The sequence below is a fragment of the Natator depressus genome, chromosome 3 (genome assembly GCF_965152275.1).
Source record: "Natator depressus isolate rNatDep1 chromosome 3, rNatDep2.hap1, whole genome shotgun sequence".
Lineage (NCBI taxonomy): Eukaryota > Metazoa > Chordata > Testudines > Cheloniidae > Natator > Natator depressus.
In genome coordinates, this window is record NC_134236.1 from 142,318,976 (window position 1) to 142,335,476 (window position 16,501).

Below are 16,501 nucleotides of genomic sequence, written 5' to 3' on the forward strand. Positions count from 1 at the left end.
CACTGCAACGTAAACAACAGTGACCTATTTTTGCTTTGTATGTGGACCTTTAACTGCACCCCAAAACTGTGCTGAAAGTTTGTATGATGGGTTAAGGCAGTGGCTCTCAACCTTTCCAGACAACTGTACCCCTTTCAGGAGTCTGATTTGTCTTGTGTACCCCCAAGTTTCACCTCACTCAATAACTATTTGCTTATAAAATGAGACATAAAAATTCAGAAGTGTCACAGCACACTAGTACTGAAAACTTGCTTACTTTCTCATTTTTACCCTATATTTATAAATCAATTGGAAACATAAATACTGGCCTTACATTTCAGTGTATAGTATATAGCGCAGTATAAACAAATCATTGTCTGGGTGAAAATTTAGTTTGTACTGGCTTCACTAGGCCGTTTGCTGTAGCCAGGCGTAAAACTCGATAAATATCTAGATGAGTTCATGTACCCCCTGGAAGACCTCTGGGTACCCCCAGGGCTACATGGACCCCTGCTTGAGAACCACTGGATGGACAGTCAGGTGCCCTGGGGGTCCCTGCAGCTCTGTGACCTCGAATAAGTCACTTCCTCGCCCTTGGCCGGGTCCCCGCGCCGCTCTGCAAAGGCAGGGGCTGCGCTCAGCGAGCGGACTCGGAGATGGCTGGAGCCGGCCCCAGCGCGGGGCAGCGGCGCCCCGGGGGCCAGGGTCTTGTCAGCAGCGGGCCCACGACGGTGCCTCCGCGTCCGCCCCTCAGGCCCAAAGCTGACGGGAGGAGGAGGCGCTGCCAGGCGCCGGGCCGGGGTTTGGCCTGGCGGGGGGCGCCGCGCACGCACCGGGCCGAGGTTTGGCGGGAGCTGGGAGCGCGCGGGCGCGGCCGGGTTGGCAGGAGCCGCCGGCGCCCCGCGTTGCCATGGTTACGGCTGGGGGCCGACATGGCGGAGGAGAAGGAGGGAGCCGCCGCGGGTAAGAAACCGCAGGAGCAGAGAGCGGCCCCGGCAGCGGCTCAGCCCCCTCACCCCCCCCATGCACTAGAAACACCCCCGGTCCCCGGGCTCCTCGAAAGCCCAGAGACCGCGCCTGAGCCGGGCCGGGGGCCTGGTGACAGGGTGGGGCGGGGGAGGGATAAAGATACTGCCGAGGGGGGGGGACACGCTGGGAGATGGGGCAGGGCAGGGAGATGGTGCACAGGGACACTGGGAGAAGATGCACAGGGACGCTGGGAGATGGTCCTATTGGGATCCAGGAAGACCAAACCTGCCCAGACCAACACGTGGAAGGCGCATCCTGGTAGGTTTGTTTCTTCACATTCTTTGCTGGGGTCAAGAGGGTCCCGTCCCCCCCTTTTTATCCGGCCACGGTGCTTTTGTTTCCTATCACGACGCATCACGTTACAGTTATTATTACTAACTTCAGGGAGTTCACAGTCCAGAATTAAAAGCCAATATCAGCTCACATGTGAACCAAGGATGAAATCTGCCTTTATAGTTTTAATTTTTGGATTTATGGTCTTGCTCAGTTTGTCATTGTGAAACTCCTAGTTTGCTAAATAAAAACAACCTTGCCCTTTGCAGGGCTTTATTACCATAATAAATATTATATATATCACCTTAGTTCATAAAATGATTTAACAAACTATATACAGTACCATACATGATGAAAATAATTCATCTACCACTGAAGTGTATTTGTCTGAGATGAAGGGGATTGCATTTGGACAAGTACTCTAGGGCAAACCTTACAAAAAGTGTCATGGGATTGTTAATGACCGTGGAGAGTAGACAGTGGTTTTTTTTTACCACAGTAGAAAGGCACTCATAGTAAACTGTGTGCAACTCAATTTATCTGCGTTGGATGAACAAACAACCAATCTCCTCTTGGGATCTGACTTTGTGTTTCCAGAGGATCTAAGTAGTTGGAATCAGATGTTTCAACCAGTCAGCTGTTCCCTCTGCCTGAACAATTTGTTATACTTCATTTTCAAATATAGCTAGTAACCACTGCCAAGAAAAAGACATCAGTGTGATATCATTAAATGAAGTGATAGTGCTCATGGTATTTCAGTATAGGAGGCATTAACAGAGGCTATGTTTAATAGACCACAAGTATGATTTATAACCAGAATATTCAAACATCATGAATGCTAACCTCATTATATCCCAAGATAAAAGAACAATAACATTTGATTTCCCATAATTCTCAATATTTTTATTTATTTTAACCCTTATTTTTCCTTTCACACCCTACTAATATTAGTTGTTATTCATAATTTGCAAACTTTAAATATTGTATTTGAAATAATCAAATTTCAGTAGTAAAAAATGTAATGTTTGTTGTTAATTATGAAAAACGGTATGATCAATAGAGCAGTTCTACAGAAATATTTGTTGTTAATAGTTGTGATGAGAAGTTGGAAATTATTGTTATATGTATTTCTAAAGAACCCATCACTGTCGTATGTAGGCACCATACATAAATTAAGAAAAAACATCAACCTTCCTTCAGAATAAAGAACTGATTTTTTTTTCTCCCTCCATTCAGTGTTATGGGGCTAATAAATGAGTAGTTAAATCTATATAGTTCACTTGGTCCTGTAGTCAGGGCCACTTTATGCATAAATCTTAGGGGAATGCCTACCAAAAGGGAGAAGTCTTGCATCATAATCTGAAAGTAGTAAGACTTGGTCTTATCCTGATTTCTGCTCATAACAGATTCCACAGCTGAGAGCCTTCTACTTACTGAGCATTCACCAGCAAATTAGACTCTGGGTTGTATCAGCCAGTGTTCATGTTGAAGCAGCTACAATGGTGAGTTGAAGAGGGTCTTTGAAGTAGCTTGACCCTCATTTAGACACATAGGACTTTAAAGATAAGGACCAGGACTTTTAATAATAGCTGAAATTTGCCAGTGTAGCACACAGAGTATTGTGATGTACTTTCATTGGTCTGCCCAGCGGACTAGCTACTGCATGTTGAAGCATGTGTAGTTTGTGGTAGACCTCCGGCTCCCGCAGTTTGGTAGAGTGAGTTGCATTAATTCAGTCTCAAAATAATTACAGTGGCTAGATCCACATCTTCTAATATGACGATACTTAGTTCTTATGTAATGGTTTTCATCCATACTTAGCCTTTTCTGTAAAAGCACTTTCAGTTGTATGATTATTATTCCTGTTTTACAGGTAAGGAAATTGAGGCACAGAACAGCTAAGCAGCTTTGCCCAAAGTGACACAGCATATCATTGGCAGAACTGGGAACAGAACTTAGGGTACACGACTAAAAATCAGGAAGTCTAGCTACTGACCCATAATACCACTTAGAGAAAGTTGAGTGGAAAAGGTCTAGCTAGTGTCCTGGCCAACTAAAAGTAACAGGACATTTCTGGCTCCATATCTTTCTGGCCATCATTATTAGGATATTGGGTTTTTGCACCAATATAAGACCAGACAGAGGAGATGGTCAGAGTTCCTGGTGGATTGTGTAGCTAATGTTATTAATGCTCATTCTGCACAGTTTTCACAGTGAGAATATTTTTTCTGAAGACAAATCAATGTGATATTGAAGAAATCCTGCACCTTTTGTTCAGTTTTGTTTTCTCAAGTTTTGAACATTGTCCAGAATGTTATTTCTAATAGGTCTAGTTAAGAATAATAATATCTCCTTTGAGAAAGATAGTTCAATGGTTAAGGGCACTAGCTTGGGATTTGGAAGATGTAGGTGCAGTTCCCTGCATTTTTAAACTTCATTTGAGATCTTGGGCAAGCCACTTAGTCACTCTGTGCCTCAGTTCCCCATCTGTGAAATGGAGATAATACTTTCCTACTTCAGAGGGTTGTGAGAATCAATACAGTGAAGATTTTGAGGTGCCCAGATAATATAGTAATGGGGCCCATCTAAGTAGAGAGATTTTCAGTCACTCAGTGGGATTTTCTAATGTATCTAAGTGAGTCAGGTGCCTAACTCTCATTGAAAATCAATAGGAGATAGGCCCCTAACTTCCTTTTTTAGCATTTGTGAAAATCTTGCTGTGATGGAGCTTAACCCCCATCGCCTGCAAGGCAAGGGAAAGAACTTAGTCCTGCTCTGCACCTGGGGGGTAATTAAATAATTGCCTCCTGGCCAGAGGAGGTGGAGCTAGGCCTTATAAGTAGACTGAGGGAGCACAGTTGTGTAGAAGAAAGCAGTCTCTGGTATGGAGAATTTTTGGAGTGGGGGCATAATAGGAAATGATAGTACATACACACTACAGAAGCAAGATAGCTCTTGCAAGTGAAGCCTTGAGGTAGAGCTAACAAGGGAACTACCATGAGGCCTGAGGGGGTGGAAGGGCTGTTATTTTGATTTGTTTGGACTTATTTGTGCTACCCTTGAAGGGGTATAGACTTTTATGTGACTTGGCTGGAGGGCCAAACCACAGAACACCTAGTAGGGGAGACAGGAGAAGATACAGGCTCAAAGGCTATTGCAGATCCAAGGGAGAGCCCCAGTAGATGGTACTAGAGCTAAAAACCCCATGCAATGCTGTGATCCGAGATGAGGGGAGGCCCATGAAGTGAGGATGTGCTGCTGTGCATTTGCTATTCCTCATAATGCTCTTGTGAGGTAGTATTATTTCCCTTTTACCAATGATGAGCTGAAACAGTGTGGTGAAGTTACTTGCCTCATTAGTCTTCAGAATTAATCCTATGCTGAGATGAATGGGAATGGTTTGCTTCTCTTTCAGGTGAAGTGTTTCTGCAGACTCTAGGTAGGAATCAATTAGGGCTCTCAGAATTGAGGCATCTAAAATCACTAGTTGCTAGAGCTGGATAGAAATCTTACAATGAAGCTACATTTTGTCAGAAAATGCTGAGTTGCTGAAGTGAAGGCTTGCCAAATCTATTACAGATTTGACAACACGTTTGCTGAAACACTAGGAAGCCCACATGGCAGAGCTGCCACAGACCCTGGGAGTGAGTCCTAGGACTCCCAGGTCCATGACAGGGACCATAGCAAAGCTGAAAGTCTTGGCTCCCTGCCAAGAAGCAGCTGAAAGAAATTGACATTTGTCAGTTTCACAACTGCTATTCATTCAATAACAGCAATAAAACTGACAAGAATATCGATGTCGTATTTTGTTTTAGAAATGCCATATCTTGGTGTCTTCAGAACAAAACTTCCAAATTGGTACAAAAGCAAATTTGTTAAGCAAAACTCCTGAGTTTTGGCCAGTTATACTAGTCACTTTTGAAAATCTTGTCCCTAGTTTTTCACCAATTAAGCAGTGCTCTGCACTATAAAATAGAAATTACAGTGTGTATATTGTGGTTCAAAGAGCACAGTAACATTAATTGCATTGCCAAATTAGCCTTTGGGGTATTCCCAGAAATTCTTAGTTGTAGGCTTCTACTAGTTTTCATGGTTAGTGCTTCCCTTGGGGCCTATTATTTTAAACTTTTTTTCCTTCATCTGAGTTTAAGTTCCTGATTCTGTGTTTTATGGATGTACACAGCAAGAGACAGTATAGGACCAAATTCTGCCAATTCTTGTGCACATGCTGAACTTTATTTGCACAAGTCATCCTGTTAACTTAAATAAATTATTCACAAGAATAGTCTCACTGAAGTTAATGGGACTACTTGTGTGAGCAAAGTTATGCATGTGCCTAAATGTTTGCAGGATCAGGACCATAGACTCCATGCCTATTCTCATTATCTTTTGTTTCTTTATTGTACTGCTACTTTTTTCCTAATGGTATTCTGAAAATGTATTTTATACTCAGCTGATTCTACTATTGCTCTTTTTTGCTCTCTACTGTTTCTGTTATATGTATTTTCCCTTCTGTTGTTCTGTTTTCTTTCCCTTTTCATGATGCTTAATTCAATGTTTTCTTTTTTGTGTGTGCTGATGGCTTCCTTACACTTTGACATAACATGTCAATACTCCCAGGCTTTAACATCTCATAGATTAATGCTGCTGTTGCAAGAACCTGAAAGCAAGATGTCGGATGGTGCCCTATTAGAGCCTAATGTAGAATTAGTGAAAATAGGTCTCTCTTCTTCCAGTAATCATATAAAAGGCAAGTGTTGAACATCCTTATATCTTCATAGGAATGTCATGTAATTGATCAGTCTTTCTGATATAATAAAGATGGTCTTGGGCGTGCGGGAGAAGGAAGTGAAGTTAAGATTCATAGATATTAAGGCCAGAAAGGACCAATAGATAAATCATCTAATCTGATCATTTGCGTAACAGAAGCCATAGATTTTCACCAAGTAACAACTTGTATTGAGCCCAGTAACTTTGGGTTTGACTAAAGCATATCTTCCAGAAAGGCATTCAGTCTTGATTTGAAGACTTCAGGAAATAGAGAATCTACCACTTCCCTTAGTAGCTTGTTCCAATGGTTATAAATTGCTTTTGTTGGTAGTTTGATTACTGTTTGAAATATGTAATCACCCTTGATAACTTCATTTCCCTACCTGTATTTTGCAATTTAACATTTCATATATAGATAGGATTACATTACATTTAAAATCAAATACAGAATATTGCCAACACAGACATTCAGAAACCATGAGTGAGACCCCATCCCAAAATCATGAGATTTTTTTTTTTTAAATCACAATTTTTAAGCCAAAAATAACCCAGGGTGGTGGTTCTTTGCTTCTGGATTTTGACCCTGTAGTTTACTCTTACATCCATTTCCCAGCTTTTCTTTGTAACATTAAAGGCTAGACATGTACTACTTTTTTCAATCAGCGATACAAGGTAAGTGAGGTAATATCTTTTATTTGACCAACCTCTGTTGGTGGAAGTGACGCTCTTTCAAGCTTTACAGAGCTCTTCAGGTCTGGGGTAGGTTACCAGAGTGTCTAAGATGAAATCTGAATTTCTGTTTTAATGCCATGATTCCAGGAAATGGGGCTTTAAGAAAAGCACTAAATATTGCAAAACTCACAATAAAATCACAAGAGCTGGCAACACTGATTACAGGTAGCCTGAATTAGTGTGACACATACCTTCTTCTGACTCCTTCCACATGTGTGTTACCTATGTCTACACTAGAGACCTTACAGCAGCACATCTGTACTGATACAGTGGCGCTGCTGTAAGATCTCTTGTGTAGCCATGGGAGAGACAGCAGAGAGTTCTCTTGTCAACATAATTAAACCACCCCCAACAAACAGTGGTAGCTATGTTGGCAGAAGCACTCCAACCAACATATGCCAGCTAAACTTATGTTGCTCGGGTGTGTTGTTTTTTCCCTCATAAAATCCACACCCCCGAGTGACAAAGTTATACCAATATAAGTTTGTAGTGTAGACCATAACTCAGTTAGCAATAGACAGGTTGCTGGCTGCTATTGAAATTTTAAGCACTGTGGCCCAGAACTTCAAAGGTATTTAGGTTCCCAAATTTTATTGAAATCAATGGGAATTAAGTCCCTAAATATCTGAGGATCTAATCCTGTGTCCTTTAGGTCTTCTCAGGGCATGTAGAATCAATACACTGCTTAGGCCCTGATGCAGCAAACCACTTAAGCACATGTGTAACTTCAAGGAATACCACTGAATGGGAGTACTAATGCACTTTAAGTTACACATGTACTTAAGTGCTGTCCTGCATCACAGCTTTAAAATGGATTATGCAGTTTTCTGCATGTTTTCTAATTTTGATAATTTTTGCACATTACAGCCACTCAATTTCCCCTGCTCTCACAGGCCTTGGGAGGCAGGCCAATACTCGCTTACGACAGCCCCTGCCAAACTGAAGCAAATACTCACCAGCAACTACACATCACACCACAGAAACACTAACCCAGGAACCAATCCCTGTAACAAACCTCGTTGCCTTCTGCGTCCCCATATCTACACTAGCGACACCATCATAGGACCCAGCCACACCATCAGGGGCTCATTCACCTGCACATCTACTAATGTGATATTTGCTATCATGTGCCAGCAATGCCCCCTACCCTGTACATTGGCCAAACTGGACAGTCTCTATGTAAAAGGATAAATGGACACAAATCAGACATCAGGAATGGTAACATACAAAAGTCAGTAGGAGAACACTTCAATCTCCCTGGACAGTCAATAACAGATTTAAAAGTAGCCATCCTTCAACAAAAAACTTCAAAAACAGACTTCAAAGAGAAAACTGCAGAGCTACAATTCATTTGCAAACTTAACACCATCAATTTGGGCTTGAATAGGGACTGGGAGTGGCTGGCTCACTACAAAAGCAATTTTCCCTCTCTTGGTATTGACACCTCCTCCTCAATTATTGGGAGAGGACCACATCCACCCTGACTGAATTAGCCTTCAACATTGGTTCTCCACTAGTAAGGTAACTCCCTTCTCTTCATGTGCTAATATATATTTATGCCTATGTCTGTAATTTTCACTCCATGCATCTGAAGAAGTGGGTTTTTTTACCCAGGAAAGCTTATGCCCAAATAAGTCTGTTAGACTTTAAGGTGCCACCGGACTCCTCATTGTTTTTTTGGATACAGACTATCTTGGCTACCCCTCTGATACTTGATTATGGACTGTATACACACAAACTTTCAAGCTTAAAGGTTCAGCTTATATTTGAGACTGAAGTAGACAACAAAATGCAGTCATTTTTATAGACAAAGCCATGGCTGACTTTTAAGGCAATTGTGGATTTTTTGCAGAGAAAGATTTTCCTATTTCCATAGTGCATACAAGTGTAGAAATTTTGCAGATTAACTCTACCTCTAGCTCACTAATTCAACAAGAAATTAGCAGGTTTGTAGAAAGCTGTCAATAATATTTTGTCTTCTGAACAATGCCAAGTATCAGATTCACAGTGCTAAAGGGGATTTGCAGTGCTCATACAAATGATCTTTTCTCCAACTGTAGTTAATATGCTGTTCAGAAGAATTTAGGTTTTCATTCCATATCTGTGTGCTAATTTTTTCACATCCTAGATTTTCTCCAGTTTAGAAGTACTTTTATGTTGTGGGAACAAATATATATTCAATGACATTTGCAATAAAATTTGGCAAAATGGAGTGCAGGTGATGAGCTTGATCTACTGGTTAGCATAGCACTACAATGGACCTGCTGTGTGAAAAGTTCCATCAATTTTTTAAAAGTGGCTTCTAATTCTGGATGCCCAGCCTTAGAAATCTAGGCTCTGATTTTTTTTCCCCCCAGAAACTGTGAACACCCACAATTCAAAATGAAGTAAGTGGTAATGGTGGGTGCTCAGAACCTCTGAAATAATAGGGCCACTTACTTAGGGACTCTAGTATGGATTTAGATGCTGTAGTTGGGTGGTAATCCTGCTCCTGCCGGAAGGGGATAAAGCAGCCCCGGAGAAGGCTGCAGTGAGGAAAGCTGGGCTATTTGGGAAAGCAGTCACAGCTGTAGCCAGTGCAATCATGGCCCGGCTGACCCTTATAAGAGGGCGGTGGGCCAGAAGTATTTAGACTCTCTATCTGTAGAGAGAGAAGGACTTGGCTGTCTGGGAGCTGAGCAGGGTACCTGAGTGGAGCAGAGCTGAGGAAAGGCTAGAGGAGCTGGGGAGCTCCAGCCTAGCAAAACCCCAGGCTGTAGGCCTAGTTAAAGGCCTATGAAAAGGTACTGGGGCTGCAGAGGGGCAGCCCAGAGATAGGCAGAGGCAGCTGGTCCAACCCCCCTTGCCGTTGATGAGTGGTTCATAGACTGCAGTCTGCTCCAGGGAGCGGGGGCTAGACGATGACTGGCAGTAGCCACTGAGGTAAGGGAGGGATAGGGGGTTGGGGGGTCCCCTGGGAAGGGAGACCCAGACTGAGGGGGTACAGCCAGGGGGCAGAACCCTAATCTAGAAGGGCACTGGGGTCTGGGAGGGACATGGGGGCCAGTGGCAGGTGAGACACCGGCCTGCAGAGGGTGTTCCTGGCCGGAAGAGCTAATTTGCAGGACGACCGACAGGAGGCACTGCACTGGTGAGTTGTCGCCCTGTGACAGATGCCTAACTTCTAGCACTCGTATGAAATTTTGACTTAGGTAGCTAAAGCACAGCACCCAAAATTAGAGGCTACTTTTGAAATTATTCCTTGTAGTGTCTGTCCCTCTGCTTCCGTATCTGTAAAACAACCAATTCATTTGGCTTTTATGAGGATTAATTAATTGATAAATGTACTGCATTGAATATGTCAGCTGAGGGATGTTGTACAAGTGCAGAGTAATGTTCCATTGTAGGCATATAGAAAACTCAGGTGCCATGTAGCACATGGGCTTCTAGTAGCCAGTCTTAATAAATGATGATACATAATCAATAACACATGATGAGCTTTGTGTGTTAGCCAATAAATGGACACTATCTGTGGTGTGATGCTCGCATGCTGTAGTAATATAGGCCATAGACGGCCCTAGATAAAAGCTGAACATACCAAAAGTTGACATTCATTGCCTGACACAGGCATGTGCAGAAGATGTGCTATTGTATATATAAATTATTTTAAGACCAATTTTTAAAATTCTTAGTCCTTCTGCTGTTTTTTTCCCGCTTTACATTGATTTCCTCCGAAGGGCCAAAACCAGCACTTCAGAGAGGTCAATCTGAGATTGTACACTAGGCAGACCATGTGTGTTTTACCATAGACCAACTCTTGTCAGCAGAACTCTAGTAGTTAAGATACATACGTATACAAAAGTCATACTTCTAAAAACTTTGTTTCTTATAAAGTAATTGCATGAAATCCAATGTAGTCTTCTGGCTTCTAATCCAATGTAGTCTTCTGGATTTTAAGGATTTAAAGAATATTTTTTTGCAATCTATTGTGTCCTTCATCCCAAATGACTTTACAAAGTACGGTATTATAGCACAATGGGATCCCTTTATAGTTAAGGTTGAGAGTTGCTTATTGTTTAAAGGATGACTATTCTAAAAGCGCCAAAACATGCTATGCCTCGTGGGCGTGTGGGGTAGAGTTATGGGTGTGGGGATTAGAGTTGGAGTTTTACGCAGGGCTCTGCTCCTGGCCGCACGCCCGGGGTCCTGGCTGCCAGCCCCATGGTAAGGGGGGCACAAGGTAAAAAACTTTGGGATCCCTGCTTTACAGTTTCACTGGCTTTCAGTACCCCCACTATAAAAAGTGTTCCAGCGCCACTGGGTAGGGCTTGTGCTCCAAATTTGGGATCATTTGAGCAAGGGATTCCTATGATACTCTCTCCCTAAAATCAGCTGTTTTCAAAATCACTTGGTTCTTCTAACTTTTATGCTCACCTGGGGCTCAGATTATGCTTTAAATCCTCCCCAAACTGATCTCAGCTGCTTAAGCTTTATCTCAGCCAGGGTGGGGCAGCTGCCCAGGGTGCAAAGCCACAGGGGTAGCTTGGGCTGGTGATGCCAGGCAGGCCAGCCCTCTGCGGGGGAGGGCACGGGGAAACCCCACCCCCCAACTCACCTCAGCGTGCCACCCAGCCTGTCTGGGTTGATGGAGTGCAACTAAAAAATCTAGGGGGGCACATGACTCCCGTGCATCGCCTCTGGTATGAGGTGCAGATATGCTTGCTTGCCCTGGATGCTAAAGTGCGTAGTTACAGCTTTGATGTATATCTGTAGAACACAACACAAACAATGCACTTTCTCTTAGTCCTTTCTTATGTCTACTTATTATGCCACCCACTTACTGAACCATTCCCAATAGCTATTGTTGGCTCCAGGGGGAGGAGTTAAGGGTCAACTGTGGGGATGGTTTGTACCTTAACTCTGTATTGACTGGGTTTCAGAAGTTTGTTTGTATTGCCTTAACTCTTCAATTCCTGATTTTCTAAGATTTGAGTGTTGATGAACTCACCATGCTGGAAGGGCAAGGCCCCACTGGGTAACTTTAACTCTGTGTTAACAAAATGGGGGTTAAAAGACCTCTAGGTACCAGTGGCAACCACAGCTTCTCTCACATTGCTTTCACATACTCTGAATGTTTCATAAACCAAATTGCCAGGATACAGAAATATGTTTGTCTAATAAACAGACTGTAAATAACAAATACAAATTATGTCAAGAACTGGAAAAATATAATACTTTGGGTATAACTATGAGGAGGAGATGGAGTAACTCTTTACATATGGACAAAGTGACAATGAACTATTGACTAGATCTTCTAAATTGCTATTCATGATGTTGCTCTCTAGAGGCATGAGGCCCTTTTAATTCTCTGCAGGTTACCCAAAGTGGAATTAGTAGGTGAGATATATGGAAATTGCTTTACAATTATGAATTTACATTATACTTGTGACTTTATTAGGTTAATTGTTAATATAGATACACATCTGAATAATTTATATCCTATTTTCCTAATTCATGTGTGTGAATAACCAGCATAAGAAGTTAATATATATTGCATTTTAAGCAAATAAAGAAATTAATTCTGTGCGTTTCAAGGGTGCTGAGCAACCTGCATCACCCAGTACAGTCAGTAGGAGCTGCGGACGCTCAGTGTTTCTGAAAATCCAGCCATAATTTAACATTTTGTATGTGGGGCAAGAACACTTCAGAAGGTAACATTGTATAACAAATTCATCAGGCTGTTTGAGACTGGACCTTTTCTTGTGAGTGTCTACCGCTACCTAGCATTTTAGGGGGCTGTTTCATCTTGGTCCAACCTGCCTGCCTGTCGTCCTGATGCCGTTTCTTCAAACTGTGACTTCTCAGTTCTGCAAAAGGAATGACAGGCTTTGAAACTGCCATGGCTCCATTGCATAGACTGTCAGAGCAACTGGCCTTGAAAAAAGAAAGGAAGAAAAAGCTTATATGTCTAATGATAAGTGATTTTTTTAAGAGCCACTTCTTAAAGTTCTCATTATTCTGATGGTGGCAGAGCCACATCTGTTTGTTTTTGTTCTCTTCCCTGCCCTGACTGCAGCAATAAATTCTTTGAAGAAATAATGTCACGAACAGGACAGATACGCTGCTAAGGGGTGGGCTTAAACAGCCTCATCATTGTAGAGAACAGCATGGATCCTCTAAAGAGGAAAAATCCAGATTGAGAGCAGCCAGGAAAATTAATTTGGGAATCTCTATTCCCACCATTCTCAAAAAGTGGGAGTGTCTGGAGCTTTGTGTAGCTCTCAAAGGAATGAGTTTAAAAATCCTAAAATATTGGGAAATCTGGCAAAGATAATAAAGAGGGGAAATTGGTCTGCAAATAGCTTTTATATTTAACATTTGATGAATGAATTTTAAGGCATCTTCTTTCCCAGTTGCTCAAGTGTTTTAAAAACTAATTGAACCTGAGAAAATGGAAAAAATTGAGAAGTATATGAAGCATTTTAGTGATATAACAGATAATGTCTCTTTTTTCAATGTGTGACTTTGCTGGGAATAAGTAGTTGCATGCAATGGAATATTCACAATCATAGAATCATAGAATATCAGGGTTGGAAGGGACCTCAGGAGGTCATCTAGTCCAACCCCCTGCTCAAAGCAGGACCAATCCCCAATTAAATCATCCCAGCCAGGGCTTTGTCAAGCCTGACCTTAAAAACTTCTAAGGAAGGAGATTCTACCACCTCCCTAGGTAACGCATTCCAGTGTTTCACCACCCTCCTAGTGAAAAAGTTTTTCCTAATATCCAACCGAAATCTCCCCAACTGCAACTTGAGACCATTACTCCTTATCCTGTCATCTTCTACCACTGAGAATAGTCTAGAACCATCCTCTTTGGAACCACCTCTCAGGTAGTTGAAAGCAGCTATCAAATCCCCCCTCATTCTTCTCTTCTGCAGACTAAACAATCCCAGTTCCCTCAGCCTCTCCTCATAAATCATGTGTTCCAGACCCCTAATCATTTTTGTTGCCCTTCGCTGGACTCTCTCCAATTTATCCACATCCTTCTTGTAGTGTGGGGCCCAAAACTGGACACAGTACTCCAGATGAGGCCTCACCAATGTCGAATAGAGGGGAATGATCACGTCCCTCGATCTGCTCGCTATGCCCCTACTTATACATCCCAAAATGCCATTGGCCTTCTTGGCAACAAGGGCACACTGCTGACTCATATCCAGCTTCTCGTCCACTGTAACCCCTAGGTCCTTTTCCGCAGAACTGCTGCCTAGCCATTTGGTCCCTAGTCTGTAGCTGTGCATTGGGTTCTTCCGTCCTAAGTGCAGGACCCTGCATTTATCCTTATTGAACCTCATCAGGTTTCTTTTGGCCCAATCCTCCAATTTGTCCAGGTCCCTCTGTATCCTATCTCTGCCCTCCAACGTATCTACCACTCCTCCCAGTTTAGTATCATCCGCAAATTTGCTAAGAGTGCAATCCACACCATCCTCCAGATCATTTATGAAGATATTGAACAAAACCGGCCCCAGGACCGACCCCTGGGGCACTCCACTTGACACCGGCTGCCAACTAGACATGGAGCCATTGATCACTACCCGTTTGAGCCCGACAATCTAGCCAACTTTCTACCCACCTTATAGTACATTCATCCAGCCCATAATTCTTTAACTTGCTGACAAGAATACTGTGGGAGACAGTGTCAAAAGCTTTGCTAAAGTCAAGAAACAATACATCCACTGCTTTCCCTTCATCCACAGAATCAGTAATCTCATCATAGAAGGCGATTAGATTAGTCAGGCATGACCTTCCCTTGGTGAATCCATGCTGACTGTTCCTGATCACTTTACTCTCGTCTAAGTGCTTCAGGATTGATTCCTTGAGGACCTGCTCCATGATTTTTCCGGGGACTGAGGTGAGGCTGACCGGCCTGTAGTTCCCAGGATCCTCCTTCTTCCCTTTTTTAAAGATTGGCACTACATTAGCCTTTTTCCAGTCATCTGGGACTTCCCCCGTTCGCCACAAGTTTTCAAAGATAATGGCCAATGGCTCTGCAATCACAGCCGCCAATTCCTTTAGCACTCTTGGATGCAACTCGTCCGGCCCCATGGACTTGTGCACGTCCAGCTTTTCTAAATAGTCCCTAACCACCTCTTTCTCCACAGAGTGCTGGCCATCTACTCCCCATGTTGCGATGCCCAGCGCAGCAGTCTGGGAGCTGTCCTTGTCAGTGAAGACAGAGGCAAAAAAAGCATTGAGCACATTAGCTTTTTCCACATCCTCTGTCACTAGGTTGCCTCCCTCATTCAATAAGGGGCCCACACTTTCCTTGGCTTTCTTCTTGTTGCCAACATACCTGAAGAAACCCTTCTTGTTACTCTTGACATCTCTTGCTATCTGCAGCTCCAGGTGCGATTTGGCCCTCCTGATTTCATTCCTACATGCCCGAGCAATATTTTTATACTCTTCCCTGGTCATATGTCCAACCTTCCACTTCTTGTAAGCTTTTTTATGTTTAAGATCCGCTAGGATTTCACCATTAAGCCAAGCTGGTCGCCTGCCATATTTACTATTCTTTCGACTCATCGGGATGGTTTGTCCCTGTAACCTCAACAGGGATTCCTTGAAATACAGCCAGCTCTCCTGGACTCCTTTCCCCTTCATGTTAGTCCCCCAGGGGATCTTACCCATCTGCTCCCTGAGGGAGTCAAAGTCTGCTTTCCTGAAGTCCAGGGTCCGTATTCTGCTGCTCTCCTTCCTTCCCTGTGTCAGGATCCTGAACTCGACCATCTCATGGTCACTGCCTCCCAGATTCCCATCCACTTTTGCTTCCCCCACTAATTCTTCCCTGTTTGTGAGCAGGAGGTCAAGAAAAGCTCCCCCCCAGTTGGCTCGTCTAGCACTTGCACCAGGAAATTGTCCCCTACGCTTTCCAAAAACTTCCTGGATTGTCTATGCACCGCTGTATTGCTCTCCCAGCAAATATCAGGAAAATTGAAGTCACCCATGAGAACCAGGGCGTGCGATCTAGTAACTTCTGCGAGTTGCCGGAAGAAAGCCTCATCCCCCTGATCCTGTGGTCTATAGCAGACTCCCACCACTATATCACTCTTGTTGCTCACACTTCTAAACTTAATCCAGAGACACTCAGGTTTTTCTGCAGTTTCGTACCGGAGCTCTGAGCAGTCATACACCCTATAGATGCTAGGTTTCATTCAAGCCATAAAAAATCTGCTATTTTGTGCCATTACTACCCAGTGCTTTTACACATTGTGCCTTTTCCAGTTTGTATATTCACATTATAATTTGGAATACATATTGCACAAAAGTCCTTGGTGTTCTACTTGGGCACCTGTTATGTATATCATTTTTAAAAAAATACAGAGGACTAGCTCATAGCTCTTCTAATCTGCACCTAGTAAGGCTCCTCCATATACACACAAATTTGCGTACATTAGAGGAGTAGTATAGCGTTTAAAGGCCTGACCCTGAGAAGAGCTGAACACCTAGTGAGGCTTTCTACACTTAAACCACTATGGCGGCACAGCTGCAGCCCTTTAGTGTAGCCACTCTCTCTACTGATGGGACGAGTTCTCCTGTTGCTGTAGTTAATCCACCTCCTTGAGAGCCAGTAGCTAGGTCGACAGAAGAAGTCTTCGATTGACTTAGTGCTGTCTACACCCAGTGTTAGGTAGGCTTAACTATGTTGCTCAGCGACATAGGCACTGACTCCATGGATGCTCTG

General features: G+C 43.1%; 1 protein-coding gene across 2 annotated transcripts in view; it reads left to right on the forward strand.

Moving 5' to 3' along the window:
- The first annotated feature begins 795 nt into the window (after positions 1–795).
- The window catches only part of DRC8 (dynein regulatory complex subunit 8), a 38,696-nt gene continuing 22,990 nt past the window's right edge, over positions 796–16,501 (forward strand). Inside the window, exon 1 of one of the 2 annotated variants that reach the window (XM_074948943.1) lies at positions 796–942. In XM_074948943.1, coding sequence (XP_074805044.1) covers positions 912–942 — 31 coding nt within the window. In that variant the 5' untranslated portion in view covers positions 796–911. Of the gene's footprint in view, positions 943–1,187; positions 1,267–16,501 lie in introns of those variants that run through there. The other variant, XM_074948942.1, reaches the window with a different exon arrangement.